The sequence below is a fragment of the Pan troglodytes genome, chromosome 10, assembly GCF_028858775.2.
Source record: "Pan troglodytes isolate AG18354 chromosome 10, NHGRI_mPanTro3-v2.0_pri, whole genome shotgun sequence".
Lineage (NCBI taxonomy): Eukaryota > Metazoa > Chordata > Mammalia > Primates > Hominidae > Pan > Pan troglodytes.
The window spans coordinates 14813960-14832337 of NC_072408.2; the positions used below are offsets into that span (position 1 = coordinate 14813960).

The 18378-nt window shown below is 45.4% G+C and overlaps 1 protein-coding gene across 2 annotated transcripts; it reads right to left on the reverse strand.

The window, feature by feature from the left end:
• Positions 1–641: 641 nt before the first annotated feature.
• Positions 642–11896, reverse strand: APOBEC1 (apolipoprotein B mRNA editing enzyme catalytic subunit 1). 2 transcript variants are annotated; one of them, XM_024348250.2, is made up of 5 exons: positions 11587–11896; positions 5841–5868; positions 3709–4106; positions 2293–2411; positions 642–963 (listed from the first exon to the last, which is right to left on the reverse strand). In XM_024348250.2, the coding sequence occupies exons 1-5, from the start codon at positions 11636–11638 to the stop codon at positions 814–816; spliced, it is 747 nt and encodes a 248-aa protein (XP_024204018.2). In that variant the 5' UTR covers positions 11639–11896; the 3' UTR covers positions 642–813. The 2 variants fall into 2 exon arrangements, with proteins under 2 accessions (XP_024204018.2, XP_009423020.3); XM_009424745.5 differs by lacking the exon at positions 5841–5868 and having other exon boundaries at positions 11587–11638.
• Positions 11897–18378: the final 6482 nt, after the last annotated feature.

Consider the following 18378-nt stretch of genomic DNA (forward strand, 5'->3'; position numbering starts at 1 on the left):
TGTCTTCAGAAATTGATTCCATGTAATTATTTGTCTGAAAACAGAGAAAGCCCCTACCGGGAAAATCCAAGATGGCTTCCAGTGACTTTCATGTCCTGAGTTTCAAATCCTTGTGTATGAGTCCCCTCTTACTCTGAATCATGGCTGGCCTGTGTAACAAATAGAATACTGCAGAAGAAATAGGGTGTGATTCCAAGATGAAGTCATCAAAGTCATGGAAATTTCCACCTTGGTCTCTCTTCGATCACTTGCTCTGGGCCAGGTATGGTGGCTCACACCAGTAATCCCAGCACTTTGGGAGGCCGAGGCTGGTGGATCACTTGAGTCCAGGACTTTGAGACCAGCCTGGGCAACACAGCAAAACTCCATCTCTACAGGAAATTTTTCAAAAGGTAAATTAATCTGTAGGAAGCCAACTGCCATGTCCGGAGGTTATTTAAGCAACCCTGTGGAGAGGCCTATGTGGCAAGAAACTGAAACCTTCTACCAGCCACTAGCACAAACTTGCCAGCCATCTGAGCCTGCCACCTGGGAAGCACATTCTCCAGCCTCAGTCAAACCCTCAAATGATTGCAGCGCTGGCTGCCATCTTGACTACAACCTCGTGGGGGACCTGAGACAGGAACACACAGATAAGCTGCTTCTAAATTCCTTACCCACAGAAACTGCGAGAGGTAATACATATTTATTGTTGGTTTAAGCTACAGAGTTTTGGGGTACCTTGTGAACATTTCTAGATTCTAAATGGCATTCACTCTTTAGTGGGTCATCATTGCTTGTTCTTGAATCAGTACACACACGGAATCATTCTATTCATCTCCAAGCCACAGAAGGATGTATCAGCCCTGTAGCTAAAAGGATGTGTGGCGGAATCGTTTGGTAATGGCAGTTTTGAAGATGAAGACTGAAAAATGTAAGATGATTTTGCCATCTTCTTGAAATCTTTAAACAGGGTGGAAGACTCTGGAATAAAAAAGGATTATATTTAATCCTTAGGATGAATATTTTAATTAATAATATTATCACCACAAACGTTTGAAAATATCAGTTGGAAGACGATTTAACTATTTCTTCTTTTTTTTTTTTTCCCAGACAGGGTCTGGTTCTGGACTCACTGCATTCACCCAGGCTGGAGCGCAGTGGTGCAATCACAGCTCACTGCAGCCTCAACCTCCTAGGCTCAAACAATTCTCCCACCTCAGCCTCCCAAGTAGCTGGGACTACAGGCACGCACCACCACACCCAGCTAATTTTTTTGTGTTTTTGTTGAGATGTGGTTTTGCCATGTTGCCCAGGCGGGTCTCCAACTTCTGGGCTCAAGCCATCCACTCCCCTCTGCCTCCCAAAGTGCTAGGATTACAAGCATGAGCCACTGCACCCAGCCTGAACCACTTTCAAGAGAATCCAGTGGAACACGTACAGTCTCTTCAATAAGATTACACACACTAATAAGGGAAAGGAGAATATCTGAAACACAGTAGAGCCAATATGTGTTGTAGTAACAAGAACAATAATAATGATAAAGCCAGACATGATGACACACGCCTGTAGTTCTAGCTACCCAGAAGGCTGAGGTCAGAGGATTGCTTGAGGCTAGGAATTCGGAGTTTGAGCCTGTGGGTTGCTGTGATGGTGCCTGTGAATAGCCGCTACACCCCAGCCTAGGCAACACAGCGAGACCCTGTGGCTTAAAAGATAATGATAATAAAATAAGAATAAAAATGATAAAATGTAATTAATATGGGGACCACCCATATCTTAGATCGGTTTACCCAAATTCCCTTCTCCCACTTACCTCCCACAAACGCACTTCTTGTTCTTAGGCTTAGATGTTGTTTGTTTGCTTGTTTGTTTAGTTTGTTTGATACATAATTTTCTTTTTTATAGAGATGGGGGTCTCATTATGTTGGCCAGGCTGGTCTCAGACTCCTGGCCTCAAGCAATCCTCCCATCTTGGCCTCCCAAAGTGCTTGTATTACAGGCATGAGCCACTGTACCCAGCTGTTTTTTAGAAACAGGATCTTGTTATACCACGCAGGCTGGAGCATATTGGCGTGATCATAGCTCACTGCAGCTTGCAACTCCTAGACTCAAGCTTCCTGCGTAGCTGGGACTACAGGTGTGCACCACCATACCTGGCTCTGAGATTTTCTTAAGAGGAGCTAGCTAGTTAAATAACTAAATCTCAATATAAATGTCAAAAAGAAGATATGAGTCAAATTTTCTCAGGAAAGAACTTTGAAGAAGGATGCTTCTTTTTGCATCAGCATTTGTGTCCCTAAAGTGACTTACTAGAATTATGCAGTGCAGCTCCAGTGCGTACAACATCATCCACAGAGGTGGGTATTGTGGCCAGTGAGCTTCATCCCCAGGTGGGTAGTTGACAAAATTCCTCCAGCAGTGATAATACTCTAAGGAAACACAAATCTTGGCTCATTCAACAAGCACAATGGTAAATTACTTAAGAAGATCCCCAACCTAGCTTCCCATATAGAAAGCCTGTAGTCTCTAGTCTAGTTGCTGCTGGACATTAGACCCCCTAAAAAGAATAAAGCAGTTCATTTAAAGATGGCTGAGAGGCAAGACTAGAGAAAAGAGTTGTTGGCCGGGTGCGGTGACTCACGCCTGTAATCCCAGCACTTTGGGAGGCCGAGAAGGGTGGATCACAGGTCAGGAGATCGAGACCATCCTGCCTAACACAGTGAAACCCCGTCTCTACTAAAAATACAAAAAATTAGCCAGGCGTGGTGGTGGGCGCCTGTAGTCCCAGCTACTGGGGAGGCTAAGGCAGGAGAATGGCGTGAACCCCAGGCGGAGCTTGCAGTGAGTCGAGATTGCGCCACTGCACTCCAGCCTGGGCGAAAGAGCAAGACTCCGTCTCAAAAAAAAAAAAAAAAAAAAAAAAAGAGTTGTTGTTTGTTTTTGTTTTTGTTTTTGTTTTTTGATACAGGGTCTCGCTCTGTCACCTAGGCCAGTGTGCAGTGGTCCAATCATAGCTCACTGCAGCCTTGAACTTCTGGGCTCAGGAGATCTTCCTACCTCAGCCTCTAAAGGTGTATTCTGCCATGCCTGTCTGATTTTTTTATTTTATTTTATTTTATTTTATCTTGAGACGGAGTCTCACTCTGTGCATTCACTGCACTCCAGTGGCGCGACCCCAGCTCACTGCAAGCCCCGCCTCCCGGGTTCACGCCATTCTCCTGCCTCAGCCTCCCAAGTAGCTGGGACTACAGGCGCCCGCCACCACGCCCGGCTAATTTTTTTGTATTTTTTAGTAGAGACGGGGTTTCACCATGTTAGCCAGGATGGTCTCCATCTCCTGACCTCGTGATCCGCCCACCTCAGCCTCCCAAAGTGCTGAGATTACAGGCGTGAGCCACCGCACCTGGCCTGATTTTTAAATTTTTTTTTAGAGATGGGGTCTCACTATGTTGCCCAGGCTGATCTTGAACCCCTGGCTTCAAGTGATCCTCCTGCCTTGGCCTCCCAAAGTTCTGGGATTATAGGCATGAGCCACCATGCGTAGCCAGGAGTTGTATTTTTGTAACTTTCCTTGTCATGAATTTCAGACCTAGTCCTTTATGACATTATTTTGGACTTTTACTTCTGAGACTTCCAGCCTGGGCTAACCAATCTTCTGGCCTAAAAACAGCTACTATCACCACAGTCTGTTGTAAACAATGAAGTTTCTTTGTTTACTGTTTTTACCTGATGCTCTCATAATCTGAATAGTTACTCCACTGTTAACAAGGTCCCTGAGACCTTGCCGGTTTTGTTGATCCATGTGCCAAAAAAGCCGAGCTACGTAGATCACTAGAGTCACACCAGGGTGCTGACTCAGAAACTCTCTAATAGCCTGGGAGCATTCCCAGCAGGGACTCCAGGACAAGAACCAGGTGATGGAGCAGCTGATGGATGGGTGAAAATGTCTTTCTGACGTAAATTTTTTTATAAAATTAACTTCCACGTGATTGGTGGTGTTTTTGCCTGAGCTTCGCCAGATCTTCCGGCTCATGCCCCACTTGATTTCGTAGAGCAGACAGGCCTCTTTACGAAGTTCTCTGGGGTCATAGAAGACGTCAAACTCCCAGGGTTCGATTCTTCTCCTGAAATACAAAAAGCAGCCCACACTGTCATGCCATATTTAGAGAGATCTTAGAAATCTTCTCCTGCTCCCCTCTTCTTTTTTTTTTTAAGATGGAGTCTCACACTGTTGCCCAGACTGGAGTGCAGTGGTGCAATCTCAGCTCACCACAACCTCCACCTCCCAGGTTCAAGTGATTTTTCTGCCTCAGCTTCCCAAGTAGCTGGGATTACAGGCTCCCGCCACCATGTCCAGCTAATTTTTTTGTATTTTTAGTAGAGACGGGGTTTCACCATGTTGGCCAGGCTGGTCTCGAACTCCTGACCTTGTGATTCGCCCACCTCAGCCTCCCAAAGTGCTGGGATTACAGGCGTGAGCCACCACGCCCAGCCTCTGCTCCCCTCTTCTATCAGGCTGATCTGAGACATAACATCTCAGGAAACTTCTTTTTCTAGTATATGTCTCAAAGTTATCTGAAGAGGTCTGTTTGAATTATCAGATTTTTTTTTCTCACAAACATAGTGCACAGGTTTTTTCCCCCAGTCACATTATTTGGTGACCACTCTCTAATACCATTATGTTTTAGTCTTCAATTCAGGTATAAGTGTGTCTTTGTTTCTCTTTTAAAATTTCCTTCATTATATTCTAACCCCCCCTTTTTTTTTAAGACATGGTCTCTCTAAGCTGGCCAGCCTGATCTCCCCTTCCTGGACTCAAGCTACTCTCCTGCCTCAGCCTCCTGAGTAGCTGAGACTACAGGTGTGCCCCACCATGCCTAGCTATATTCTAACTTTTCTATTTTACACCTAGAGGTGCTATGTTCCAATCCTTATCTTTTCTATTCCTCAATGGACTCTAACTAGATTTTCTCAAGTGTTGAAGCCTCAAATTGCCAACAAGATTGTATTGTCAAGAACAGACAAAAGAGCAATTTAGCCTCAAGATTCTTCCACATTAGGATTCTATATACTAACTCCTATAAGAAAGAAATTCTACTTGCTCTCAGTGGTGTCTTTAGATTTAACACTCTATGTCTGACAGCTGTGACTCAAGGGAAACTCAGAATTGAACTGCAGACTCTTCTTTGCAATATGGTTAAGTCACAAGCTTATTACATCCTAATAGTTCCCACTCACCCCTAAAGTATCACATTCATTTACTACATAGATCAATCCTTCCACCTATCACGAGATAATATATTCCTTAACATGACTTCCCTGTCCTATGTCTGAAAAATGGGCAGACATTATAAAACGAAGATGAAGTTAAAGTGACAAATGAGTTTCCCAGGTATTTCACTAATGGCTATAAAAGCATGCGATTTAAAAAAAGAAGAGAAATTGTAAGACAATAACAGATAAGCAAGCTAGAAAATCATTTATTTAAAGAGATCAAAAGACATAAGAGCAAAGATATAAAAAACAATAACCATAGAAAATGAAACTGGAAAAGGCAAAAATGAAAGAAAGAATGGAAAATGGCAAAAGAGAAAAGGAACAATAAAGAAAGCTATATCCACAGTTCCTTTTTTTTTTTTTTTTGAGACAGGGTCTCAGTCTGTTACCCCAGCTGCAGTGCAGTGGTGCAGTCATAGCTCACTGCAGCCTTGACCTCCTGGGCTCAAGTGATCCTCCTACTCCTGCCTCAGCCTCCTGAGTAGCTGGGATTATAGGCGCATGTGCCACCATGCACAGCTCTTAAATACCCATTGATTCTTGATCAAATTAAATGGGCACTGTGATAGTGTTATTCTTACCTCAGAGTGGGGTCACCGGTTGAAGGACCTGTTGACCAAGATATGATTATGTCAAACAACACTCAAATATCAAATGAGTTGCTAAGAAAAAGTGCTCTATTATTCCAAACCTGCAAATCATCTCAGAAAATGGAATTTGAAGATTCTCTCATGGATTAATTGTATTGGACCAGCTCATTGTACCCAAGAAAAGCAAGATTTTTAAGGACTCTGCCAAAATCTCTTTTCCCAGATGCCCAATCCCAAACAAGGTAGTCTGCCTTAAGGCTTCAACAAAAATGATTAAGCACAATGGGAAAGTCACTTCTTAAAGCCTCTTAGAGGCCGGGTGCGGTGGCTCACGCCTGTAATTCTAGCACTTTGGGAGACCGAGGCAGGTGGATCACCTGAGGTCAGGAGTTCGAGACCAGCCTAACATGGTGAAACCCCGTCTCTACTAAATACAAAAAATTAGCCAGGCATGGTGGCCCATGCTTGTAATCCCAGCTACTCAGGAGGCCGAGGCACAAGAATCGCTTGAACCCGGGAGGCGGAGCTTGCAGTGAGCCAAGAATGTGCCACTGCACTCCACCCTTGGTGACAGAATGAGATTCCATCTAAAAAAAAAAAGGGGGGGGTATTTGATGGAAAACTATACAGCTATACAAAAGAATGAAATCATAAATCATGTCCTTTGCAGCAACATAGATGCAGCTGGATACCATTATCCTAAGCAAATTAACACAGAAACAGAAAACCAAATATTGCATGTTCTCACTTATAAGTGGGAGCTAAACCTTGGGTACACATGGACATAAAGACGGGAATGGCCAGGCATGGTGGCTCACACCTGTAATCCCAGCACTTTGGGAGGCGGAGGCGGGTGGATCACAAGGTCAGGAGATCGAGACCATCCTGGCTAACATGGTGAAATCCCGTCTGTACTAAACACACACACACACACACACACACACACACAAAATTAGCCGGGTGTGGTGGCAGGCACCTATAGTTCCAGTTACTTGGGAGGCTGCGGCAGGAGAATGGCGTGAACCCGGGAGGCGGAGCTTGCAGTGAGCCAAAATTGCGCCACTGCACTCCAGCCTGGGTGATAGAGCGAGACTCCGTCTCAAAAAAAAAAAAAAAAAAAAAAAAAGACGGGAACAATAGACACTGGAAAAGTCCAAAAGGACTGAGGGAGGGAGAGGGGAAAGAGCCGAAAAACTTCCCATTGGGTACTATGTTCACTATCTCGGTAGCAGAGTCAATACAAGCCCAAACCTCAGCATCACACAATACATACCCTTGTAACAAATCTGCACGTGTACCCCATGAATCTGAAATAAAAATTATAATTAAAAAATAAAGAGTATTGGTAGTGTGGAGAGAAGCCAGGATATCTTTGATGACAGATGATAGATAGATAGATAGACAGATAGATAGATAAATAGATATCTCTTTATAATTGTAATTATACATATTTTAAACCACAACTCGAGAGGAAGGAGAAAAGACAACTGAATGAGTAATAAGTGTAAAAAGATACTTGTAAAGAACATATGGAAAGATCCTATTGAACCAGCAAAAAAGGACCAGGCTCCAACTGGAGCCAAGTGGTTCCTGAAGACATTTACAGGGCAGTCCTGCTACATAAGGGACCTCAAGTGGGCACAGATTCTCCCTTTGAATCGTGCTAACCTGGAAGGGGAAAGAGAAAAAAGCAACAATTGCTGCTGTTAGGTATAGAACCTAATAGTAGGTCCAGCACTAGAATTGAGAGATGGGAAGTAACAATTGATGTGGAAATGAGCAGTCATCTAAATTCCCAATGCACAGGGCTTCAGGGAGTGGGATTATCTTGATCTCTGCTTTAGTCAAAAGAATCCCTGGCTGGGTGCCATAGCTCATGCCTATAATCCCAACACTTCAGGAGGCTGAGGCGGGAGGATTGCTTGAGGCTAGGAGATTGAGACTACCGTAAGCAACACAGCAAGACCCCATCTCTACAAAACAAAACAAAACAAAACAAAACCTTTTTTAAATTAGCCGGGCATGGTGGTGTGCACCAGTAGTCCCCACTGCTCAGAAGGCTGAAGTGGGAGGATCACTTGAGCCCAGGAGTTCGAGGCTACAGTGAGCCATGATCGCCATTGCACTCCAGCCTGGGCGACAGAGCAAGACGTTGTCTTTAAAAAATAAAAAAAATTTAAAAATTTAAAAAAAGACGGCCGGGTACGGTGGATCATGCCTGTAATCCCAGCATTTTTGGGAGGCCAAGGTGGGTGGATCACCTGAGTTCAGGAGTTTGAAACCAGCCTGGCCAATATGGCAAAACCCTGTCTCTACTAAAAATACAAAAATTAGCCAGGCATGGTGGCACGTGCCTGTAATCCCAGCTACTCGGGAGGCTGAGGCAGGAGAATCACTTGAACCTGGGAGGTGGAGGTTACAGTAAGCCAAGATCACACCATTGCACTCTAGCCTGGGCGACAGAGCGAGAGAGACTCCATCTCAAAAAAAAAGGAAGAAGAAAAGTACTGGAAGGAGACAAAAGGTGGTGGGGGCACCATATCGACCATATCAGAGATGGCAGTCAGAGAAGACATCTGTAAAGAGGGACATTAAAGCTGAGACCTGAATGTAAATTTAGAGAGCAAGACATGTGGACATCGGGGAAGGGGAGAGCTTTCCAAGCACAGGGAACACCAGGTGCAAACGACCTGAAGTGTGGACCTTGACTTATTCAAGGAAGAGCAAGCAAGTCAGCCTGGCTGGGTCGGAGTGATCAAGACCTGCAATGGAGGGAGATGAGCAATGGAGGGGGTAAGCCACAGGGCCTTACCAGCTCTGGATAGTATGCTAAGTGTAAGAAGCCATTAGAGAGTATGGGGATGATTCAAGGGAGAGTACTGAATTTTAGAGACCTGCGCCTCTCAGGACTCAGAGCCTTGGGGATGTTCCTGGCAATAAAATGGGCACTGACAAGGCCTGAACCTCTAAGGGTGATTTGGGGAGATGCAGGCAAGAAATTCATCCCACGCTCCTGGCCAAACCTTAACTTGCAGGTGCTATTTTTGAACAAAGAAGAGTCACAGGCTCTGGAAGACACTTCCTTTAAAACAGAGCATGCTTTACCCTAGGCTGTGTGTGTGCCTGTTTGTGTGTGTTACTTTTTATGCATTTGCACTGGATGGTAGAGGAGTTGTAGAAAGGACTTGGGCATGGCATGGTTTTTTTGCAGAGAGTGGTTCTAGCTGGGGAGAAGAACTAAAATGAGAAATTAGCCAGATATCTAGGAAGTAGGACGAAGTCAGAAAACACTATTCCAAGTGTGACGTGAAGAACAAATCTCTTATAAAGGAGGAATGGGGGATTTGAGCATTGGGAGGAAGGAGGAAGGGGGTGGCTGGCACGTTGGTATGAGCTCTTCTCAGATCTTAGTGCAAATTGGGGCCCTTGAACCAGTAATCTACTCCGAGGGAGCCTTACATAAACAGAGGCCACATCATAGGAAAAAGGCATTTGATGATGGGAAGACACTTTCTCTGAAAGAGCTGAAGCAGCAGTGAGAAGTTCAGAAAGGGACGGTAAGACATATGCTGTGTCTACACTGATCAATATTATTCCTGGGATGCAAAGACAAGGATACCAGCCACATGATTGGGGACAGTTTGAGGTATAGAACACACCACCTTCATAAGAAAAGTCCAGGGAAGGTATTAGATACTACAATGAAATAATGTGTTTGGTCTTTCCCCCAGTATGCCACTTAAAAAAATCATTCTTTTTTTTTTTTTTTTTTTTCCCGAGATGGAGTTTTGCTCTTGTTGCTCAGGCTGGAGTGCAATGGCGCGATCTCGGCTCACCGCAACCTCCGCCTCCCTGGTTCAAGTGATTCTCCTGCCTTGGCCTCCCAAGTAGCGGGATTACAGGCGTGTGCTACCGTGCCCAGCTAATTTTGTATTTTTAATAGAGACGTTGTTTCTCCATGTTGGTCAGGCTGGTCTCAAACTCCCTACCTCAGGTGATCCGCCTGCCTTGACCTCCCAAAGTGCTGGGATTACAGGTGTGAGCCACCACACCTGACCTTAAAAAAGAATTCTAACAGATGGAGAACATAAAGGAGAAAATAAATTGTTACTTGAACTCCAAACTGATATCTATATTACCTTCTGCCCCATCACACTCACACTATTGCAATAGTCTTCTAACTGGTCTCCTTGCTTCCAGTCCAAAACCCATCACATGTCAAGTAAATGTGTCTAAAGCACTATTTTAGTCATATCTCTGTGCTATTCATAAATTCTCCAAAGATATTCCCTCTACCATAAAGAAAAACTTTCATTCCTTGAGCCTGGCATTCGAAGTCCTCTATAGTATAATAACACTTCAAATTTGCTTTCTGGTCTTACTGCAAATTGTTTACATAAATTTTTTGTAGCCTAACCAGTTTATTCATTATATTCCAGACACAAGTCTCTATAAAAGCTTTTAAATTCTGTTCATCAATAGGATTCAATCAACCTGGAATCTCCTCTTCTTTGTCGATCCAAAGTCTGCCCTTCTGGCCTGGCATGGTGGCTTACACCTGTAATCCCAGTACTTTGGGAGGCCGAGGCTAGTGGATCACTTGAGCCCAGGAGTTCAAGACCAGCCTGAGCAATAAAGCAAGACCTCATCTCTGCAAAAAAATTAGCAGGGCTGGTGGCCCGTGCCTGTTGTCCCAGCTACCCAGGAAGCTGAGGCGGGAGGATCTCTTGAGCCCAGGAGGTCAAGACAGCAGTGAGCAGTGATCACACCACTGTACTCCAGCCTAGGCAACAGGGCGAGTCTTAAAAAAAAAAAAAAAATTTGGTTAGGCATGGTGGCTCATGCCTGTATTCCTAGTACTTTGAGAGACCAAGGGTGGAGAATTGCTTGAGCCCAGGAGTTCCAGACCAGCCTGGGCGAAGTAGTGAACCCACCCCCTAGTCTCTAAAAGCAAAATAAGATAAAAATTGTTTTAGGTCTACACTTCTCTTAGAATCCAGCTCAAATCCTAGCTCAGCTGAAATTACTTCCTTCAGCCTGAAGTGTTCTTCCTCTCCCATGCATTTTTCTAACACTGACTGTGCACAAATTTATCAATTAGTTATAGTCAATTCATTTATCAATTAGCACATTGTTCTCATGCTATCACGTCTGTTGTTACCTTAAACTGTTATTTAAACAGTTGTACTTTTACTTAACTTTTTTTTTATTTTTGTGAGACAGAGTCTTGCTCTGTTGCCCAGGCTGGAGTGCAGTGGCGTGATCTCAGGTCACTGCAGCCTCCGCCTCCTGTGTTCAAGCGATCCTCCTGCCTCAGCCTCCCGAGTAGCTGGGACTACAGGCATGCGCCACCATGCCTGGCTAATTTTTGTATTTTTAGTACAGATAGGGTTTCACCATGTTGGCCAGGCTGGTCTCAAACCCTGGGCCTCAAGTGATCCACCCTCCTTGGACTCCCAAAGTGCTGGGATTACAGGTGTGAGCCACAGCGCCTGGCTACTTAATTTTTTATCGTGGTGAAACAAACACTGATTTGGTTAAAGTCACTTGGAGATGTAAATATTTAATAATAATAAACCATCTTATTTAAGACTAATATATTAATCAATAATAGGGAAGTTTGAAAACACCCACAGATGCAAGAATCAGCAGGGGACACACACACACACACACACACACACACACACCATTCTTGCATTGTTCAAGAATACTTGCCAAGCCCCCGGATCCATTTTACCTTTCTCAGAAGTCATGGTGCTCTGTCTCTGGACTTCCTCCTCTGGAGTCATAAGTTGTGCTGATTGTTCCTGGACTTTGTTGCTTCAGGTGTGCCCACTGCCACCTGCTTGGGCAGAGGATGACTCATTCCCGCATCTCAGGCAGTTATGGGAATCTGAGCTGTCTGTACAAACAGGGGGCCGACTGAGAGGGACATTATCGTGGGGATTTGCATCTTTAGTGATGAGAAAGCCTATGATGCAAATGACATGAATTTTGTAGGGTGGATCACTGGGTACCAAATTCCAAAGTTCTTCAATGACATCTGAATTTGGTAAACTTTCTCTTTCTTTAAATAAAGATTAAGGCAAGGTGGATCCATCATTCTTTTTTGTTTTGTTTTGTTTTATTTATTTATTTTTCATTATCTCCTACTCTGCATCAAGGATGCATCATTCTTTTTTTTTTTCTTTGAGACAGAGTTTTGCTCTTGTCGCCCAGGCTGGAGTGCAATGGCACAATCTTGGCTCACTGCAACCTCTGCCTCCCAGGTTCAAGCGATTCCCCTGCCTCAGCCTCCCGAGTAGCTGGGATTACAGGCGCCCAACACCACGCCCGGCTAATTTTTTGTATTTTTAGTGGAGACGGGGTTTCACCATGTTGGTCAGGCTGTTTTGGAACTCTTGACCTCAGGTGATCCACCCGCCTCGTCCTCCCAAAGTGCTGGGATTACAGGCATGAGCCACCGTGCCTAGCCTAGGATGCATCATTCTTTAATGGAGAGATGAGAGGAAAAATAAAGTTAAGAGAGACTTAATCTGTAACTGTAGCTTGAAAATTTTTATGTTATCTGGTGAGCACACTGTGGCCTTGGCTTTCAGCTGTTATTCACCTATTTCCAACTTCCTCTCATTTTGCTCTCTGTCCTACATCCGTGTTGGAGAGGGGAGGGGAGCTATTAGATACAAAATGAGAAGGACTTTGGCCTCTGAGTCAGCTAATTTGTGTACAGGTCTTTGGTGCTCTCTTCATCCTTGAATCTAAGATTAAGTGTGTGGCCAAGTCCACTTCTGCCCTTTTTTTTTTTTTTTGAGACAGAGTTTCGCTCTTGTCACCCAGGCTGGAGTGCAATGGCGCGATCTCAGCTCACTGCAACCTCTGCCTCCCAGGTTCAAGTGATTCTCCTGCCTCAGCCTCCCAAGTAGCAGGGATTACAGGCACCCACCACCACACCAGGCTAATTTTTATATTTTTAGTAGAGGCAGGGTTTCTCCATGTTGGCCAGGCTGGTCTCAAATTCCTGACCTCAGGTGATCCACCCGCCTCAGCTTCCCAAAATGCTAGGATTACAGGCATGAGCCACCTCTCCCAGCCACTTCTGCTTTTTTATCCCCCTTGAAAAAGTAAATGCCATACTTCCCTATGCCATTGCTCTCTGTTGCCTGAACCCTGGGTCAAGTTCAAGCCAAAAATTCCTCTGAGTCTCAGCACTTACTCCTAGAATTGAGGTCACTTTTTCAAGGCCTAAGTCTCCCTCTAGTGTCTCAAATCTAGAACTCCTGAACTTTGAATCTCAAGGCCCCATGAACCTGAAACCCGAATCCTACATACAAGACTTTACTTAGTTATGAAAGTCAACCTGGAGCCTCCATGAGATAAAGCAGGTGTTTCGACAGGGGCAGACCAGTGTTTTGAAGAAGGGGCAGAAATCCCACATCATCAATAAAGGCCCTTCAGAGACCAAGTTTTTCTAAGTTAGGTAAGAGTAGAATCATTGTAGAATAAAAGTAGGTTAGGCTAGGCGCGGTGGCTCGCGCCTGTAATCCCAGCACTATGAGAGGCAGAGATGGGAGGATCACCTGAGGTCAGGAGTCCGAGACCACCCTGGCCAACATGGCAAAACCCAGTCTCCTAAAAATATAAAAGTCAGCTGGGCGTGGTGGCAGGTGACTGTAATCCCAGCTTCTCGGAAGGCTGAGGCATGAGAATTGCTCGAACCCAGGAGGGGAGGTTGCAGTTAGCCGAGATCTCACCATTGCACTGCAGCCTGGGCAACAGAGTGAGACTACGTCTAAAAAAAAAAAAAAAAAAAAAAAAAGATAGGATAATAGCCCTCAGCGATATCCATGTCCTGATCCCTGGAATTTGTTAAACATATGAACTTAAGTGCCAAAAGGGTCTTTGTCGTTAATTAAAAATCTTGAGATGAGAAGACAATCCTGGATTATCCAGGTGGGCACAGTCTAATCACAGGGTCCTTAAAGAGGGAGGTAGAAAAGTCAGAGTCAGGATGCAAAATGGAGATATGAGGATGAGAGCAGAATTCTGCTTGCTGGCTCAAAGGGAGCCACGATTCAAGGAATGAGGAAAGCCTGTAGAAGCTGGAAAAGGCAAGGAATGGATTCTCCCCCAGAGCCTCCAGAAGAAATGCTACCCTGATGACACCTTGATGTCAGCTCAGTGAGACCTGTTTTGTACTTCAGACCTCCAGAACTATAAAACAATGTGTGTCGTTTTATACCATTAAGTCTGTGGCAATTTCATGAAGCAGCAATAGGAAACTGATATGGTAGGACATGCTCCCAGGAAGTAAACATGCAGCAGCCAAGAGGACGCAAAACTTGGGTTTGTTTTCTACTAGAATGCCTATTGAGCGCTTCGTCCGTGTTCTGTTTTGTTTAAGAAAACTTGGAACTATGACATATGACAGACTATCATGTGGTTAATTATTTGTAAGTGAGGTCAAAGATAATCAAGGATGAAATGTAGCTATTCAGTTTAAGTCTGTCCTGCACCTGGAAATTTATGAATTTTGAAAAATGTATACATACACTTATGTAACTACTCCAGTCAAGATATTTAAAATTCCCATCACCCCAAAAGTTCTTTTGTTTTTTTGGTTTTTTTTAGACAGGGTCTTCCTCTATCGCCCAGGCTGGAGTGCAGTGGCTTGACCTTGGCTCACTGTAGCCTCAGCCCCCCGGGTTCAAGCCATTCTCATGTCTCAGCCTTGCAAGAAGTAGCTGGGATTACAGAGACGCACTACCATGCCCAGCTAATTTTTGTACTTTTAGTAGAGATGAGGTTTCACCGTGTTGGCCAGGCTGGTCTCGAACTCCTGACCTCAGGCTGGCTGGGCAGAGGGGCTCCTCACTTCCCAGTAGGGGCGGCCGGGCAGAGGCGCCCCTCACCTCCCGGACGAGGCGGCTGTCCGGGCGGGGGGCTGACCCCCCCACCTCCCTCCCGGACGGGGCGGCTGGCCTGGCGGGGGCTGACCCCCACCTCCCTCCCGGACGGTGTGGCTGCCGGGCGGAGAGGCTCCTCACTTCTCAGACGGGGCGGTTGCCGGGCGGAGGGTCTCCTCGCTTCTCAAACGGGGCGGCCGGGCAGAGACGCTCCTCACCTCCCAGACGGGGTCGCGGCCGGGTAGAGGCGCTCCTCACATCCCAGACGGGGCGGCGGGGCAAAGGCGCTCCCCACATCTCAGACGATGGGCGGCCGGGCAGAGACGCTCCTCACTTCCTAGAAGGGATGGCGGCCGGGAAGAGGCGCTCCTCACTTCCTAGATGGGATGGCGGCCGGGCAGAGACGCTCCTCACTTTCCAGACTGGGCAGCCAGGCAGAGGGGCTCCTCACGTCCCAGACAATGGGCGGCCAGGCAGAGACGCTCCTCACTTCCCAGACGGGGTGGCGGCCGGGCAGAGGCTGCAATCTCGGCACTTTGGGAGGCCAAGGCAGGCGGCTGGGAGGTGGAGGTTGTAGCCAGCCGAGATCACGCCACGGCGCTCCAGCCTGGGCACCATTGAGCACTGAGTGAACCAGACTCCGTCTGCAATCCCGGCACCTCGGGAGGCCGAGGCTGGCGGATCACTCGCTGTTAGGAGCTGGAGACCAGCCGGGCCAACACAGCGAAACCCCGTCTCCACCAAAAAAATACGAAAACCAGTCAGGCGTGGCGGCGCGCGCCTGCAATCGCAGGCACTCGGCAGGCTGAGGCAGGAGAATCAGGCAGGGAGGTTGCAGTGAGCCGAGATGGCAGCAGTACAGTCCAGCTTCGGCTCGGCATCAGAGGGAGACCCTGGAAAGAGGGGACAGGGAGAGGGAGAGGGCAACACGTCTCTTTTTCTTCCTCTTGGGTAAATACCCAAGAGTGAAATTGCTGGATCAAATGGGTAAATGCACATTTAACTCTTTTTTAAAAAATTGATTTTATTTTTTATAGGGACAGGGTCTCACTATATTGCCCAAGTTGGTCTTGAACTCCTGGGTTTGAGAAATCCTCCTGCCTTGGCCTCCCCAAAGTTCTGGGATTACAGGTGTGAGCCACTACACCCAGCTACATTTAACCGAAGAAAATGCCAAATTGTTGTTACCAGTTTACATTTTCATCAGGTGTATAAGAGAGCACCAATTGTTATACAACCTCATCAGTACTTAGTAATGTCAGCCCTGTTAGTTACAATCATACTTGTGAGTGTGTGGTAGTATCTCATTGTGATTTTAATTTGCATTAAAATTAAATGCAATGAACATCTTTTCATGTACTTATTAGTTATTTATATATCTTTTTTCTGAAACTTGTTCAAATTTTTTGTCTTCCCTCCCTACCTCGTCCACCTCCCACCCACCCTGGAGACAGAATTTTGCTCTTGTTGCCCAGGTTGGAGTACAATGGCCCCATCTTGGCTCACTGCAACCTCCTCCTCCCGGGTTCAGGTGATTCTCTTGCCACAGTCTCCCGAGTAGCTGAGATTACAGGTGTGTGCCACCATGCCTGGCTGATTTTTGCATTTTTAGTAGAGATGGGGTTTCATCATGTTGGTCAGGCTGGTCTCAAACTCCTGACCTCAGGTGATCCACCTGCCCCAGCCTCCCAAAGTGCTGGGATTACAGGCATGAGCCACCACACCTGGCCTTGTCCATTTCTTAATTGGGTTCTTTGTCTCATTACTGAGTTGTAAGAGTTTTTTACGTATTGTGGATACAAGCTTTGTCATATCTGTATACAAATGCTCCTCAGTTTACAATGAAGTCATGTCTCCATAATCCCATCATAATTGCAAAATATTGTTAAGTTGAAAATTCATTTAATACACCTAACCTGGCCGGGTGCAGTGGCTCATACCTGTAATCCCAGCACTTTGGGAGGCCAAGGCGGGTGGATCACCTGAGGTCAGGAGTTCGAGACCAGTCTGACCAACATGGAGAAACCCCACCTCTACTAAAAATACAAAATTAGCTGGGTGTGGTGGCACATGCCTGTAATCCCAGCTACTCCAGAGGCTGAGGCAGGAGAATCACTTGAACCTGGGAGGCAGAGGTTGTGGTGAGCCGAGATCGTGCCATTGCACTCCAGCCTGGGCAAGAAGAGCAAAACTCTGTCTCAAAAAAAAAAAAAAAAAAAATACACCTAACCTACCAAACATAATAGCCTAGCCTACCTTAAACATGCTGAGAACACTTATATTAGCCTACACTTAGGCAAAATCATCCAACACAAGACTATTTTTAAATGAAGGGCTTAACATTCCATTCAATTTATTGAATACTGCACTTAACAGGAAAAATCGAATGGCTGTATGGGTACTTGAAATACAATTTCTACTGAATGCATATCACCTGTACACCATTGTAAAATTGAAAAATTCTAAGTCATGCCATCATTAAACTGGGGACTGGCTGTATATATTTCCCTTAGTCTCTGGTTTGCCTTTTATTTTCCTTAATGGTATCTTTTGAAGAGCAGAAGTTTAATGAAGTTTTAGTAAAGTTCAGTTTATCAATTGGATTACTTTTTATGGTTAGTGCTTTTTGTCTATGAAATCATTGTCTACTCAAAAGGCACAAAGATATTCTCCTATATTTTCTTCTGGTACTTATATATTTTTAGTTTTAGCTTTTACACTAAGCCTATGATACATTTTGAGTTATTTTTATATATGGTGTGATGTCATGGTCAGGATTCTTTTTTTTTTTTTTTTTTTTTTTTTGAGATGGAGTCTTGCTCTTTCGCCCAGGCTGGAGTGCATTGTCGAAATCTCGGCTCACTGCAACCTCCGCCTCTTGGGTTCAAGCGATTCTCCTGCCTCAGCCTCCCAAGGAGCTGGGATTACAGGTGTGCAGCATCATGCCCAGATAATTTTTTTTTGTACTTTTAGTAGAGATGGGATTTCACCACGTTGGCCAGGGTGGTCTCAAACTCCCGACCTCAAGTGATCCACCCTCCATGGCCTCCAAAAGTGCTGAGATTACAGGCATGAGCCACTGCACCTGGCCAGGATTCTTTTCTGTACATATGAATATCTGCATTATTTTTCCCTCGTATGGATATTTAGTTTTATAGCATCATTTGTTTTAAAAAATATATACTTTTCCGACCAAGCACCATGGCTCATGCCTGTAATCCTAACACTTTGGGAAACCGAGGCGGACAGACCACTTAAGGTCAGGAGTTCAAGACCAACCTGGCCAACATGGTAAAACTGTCTCTATTAAAAATACAAAAGTTAGCCGGGCGTGGTGGTGCATGCCTGTAATCCCAACTACTCGGGAGGCTGAGACAGGAAAAGCCCTTGAACCCGGGAGGCAGAGGTTACAGTGAGCTAAGATCTCGCCAGTGTACTCCAGGCTGGGTGACAGAGTGAGACTCCATCTCAAAAAAGAAAGAAAGAAATACATATATATGTGTGTGTGTGTGTGTGTGTGTGTGTGTGTGTGTGTACACTTTTCCCATTGGATTACCTTGGCACCTTTATTTAAAAACCAATTGGCAGGCTGGGCACTGTGGCTCACACCTGTAATCCTAGCACTT

Excerpts from the sequence above, each read along its gene's own strand:
- APOBEC1 (XM_024348250.2), bottom strand. The coding sequence starts at position 11,638 with ATGACTCCAGAGGAGGAAGTCCAGAGACAGAGCACCATGACTTCTGAG. Across the intron at positions 5,869-11,586 it reads CACCATGACTTCTGAGAAAG|GTCCTTCAACCGGTGACCCC; the intron begins GTAAAATGGATC and ends CTTGGTCAACAG. Across the intron at positions 2,412-3,708 it reads TCAGATTATGAGAGCATCAG|AGTATTATCACTGCTGGAGG; the intron begins GTAAAAACAGTA and ends GTGTTTCCTTAG.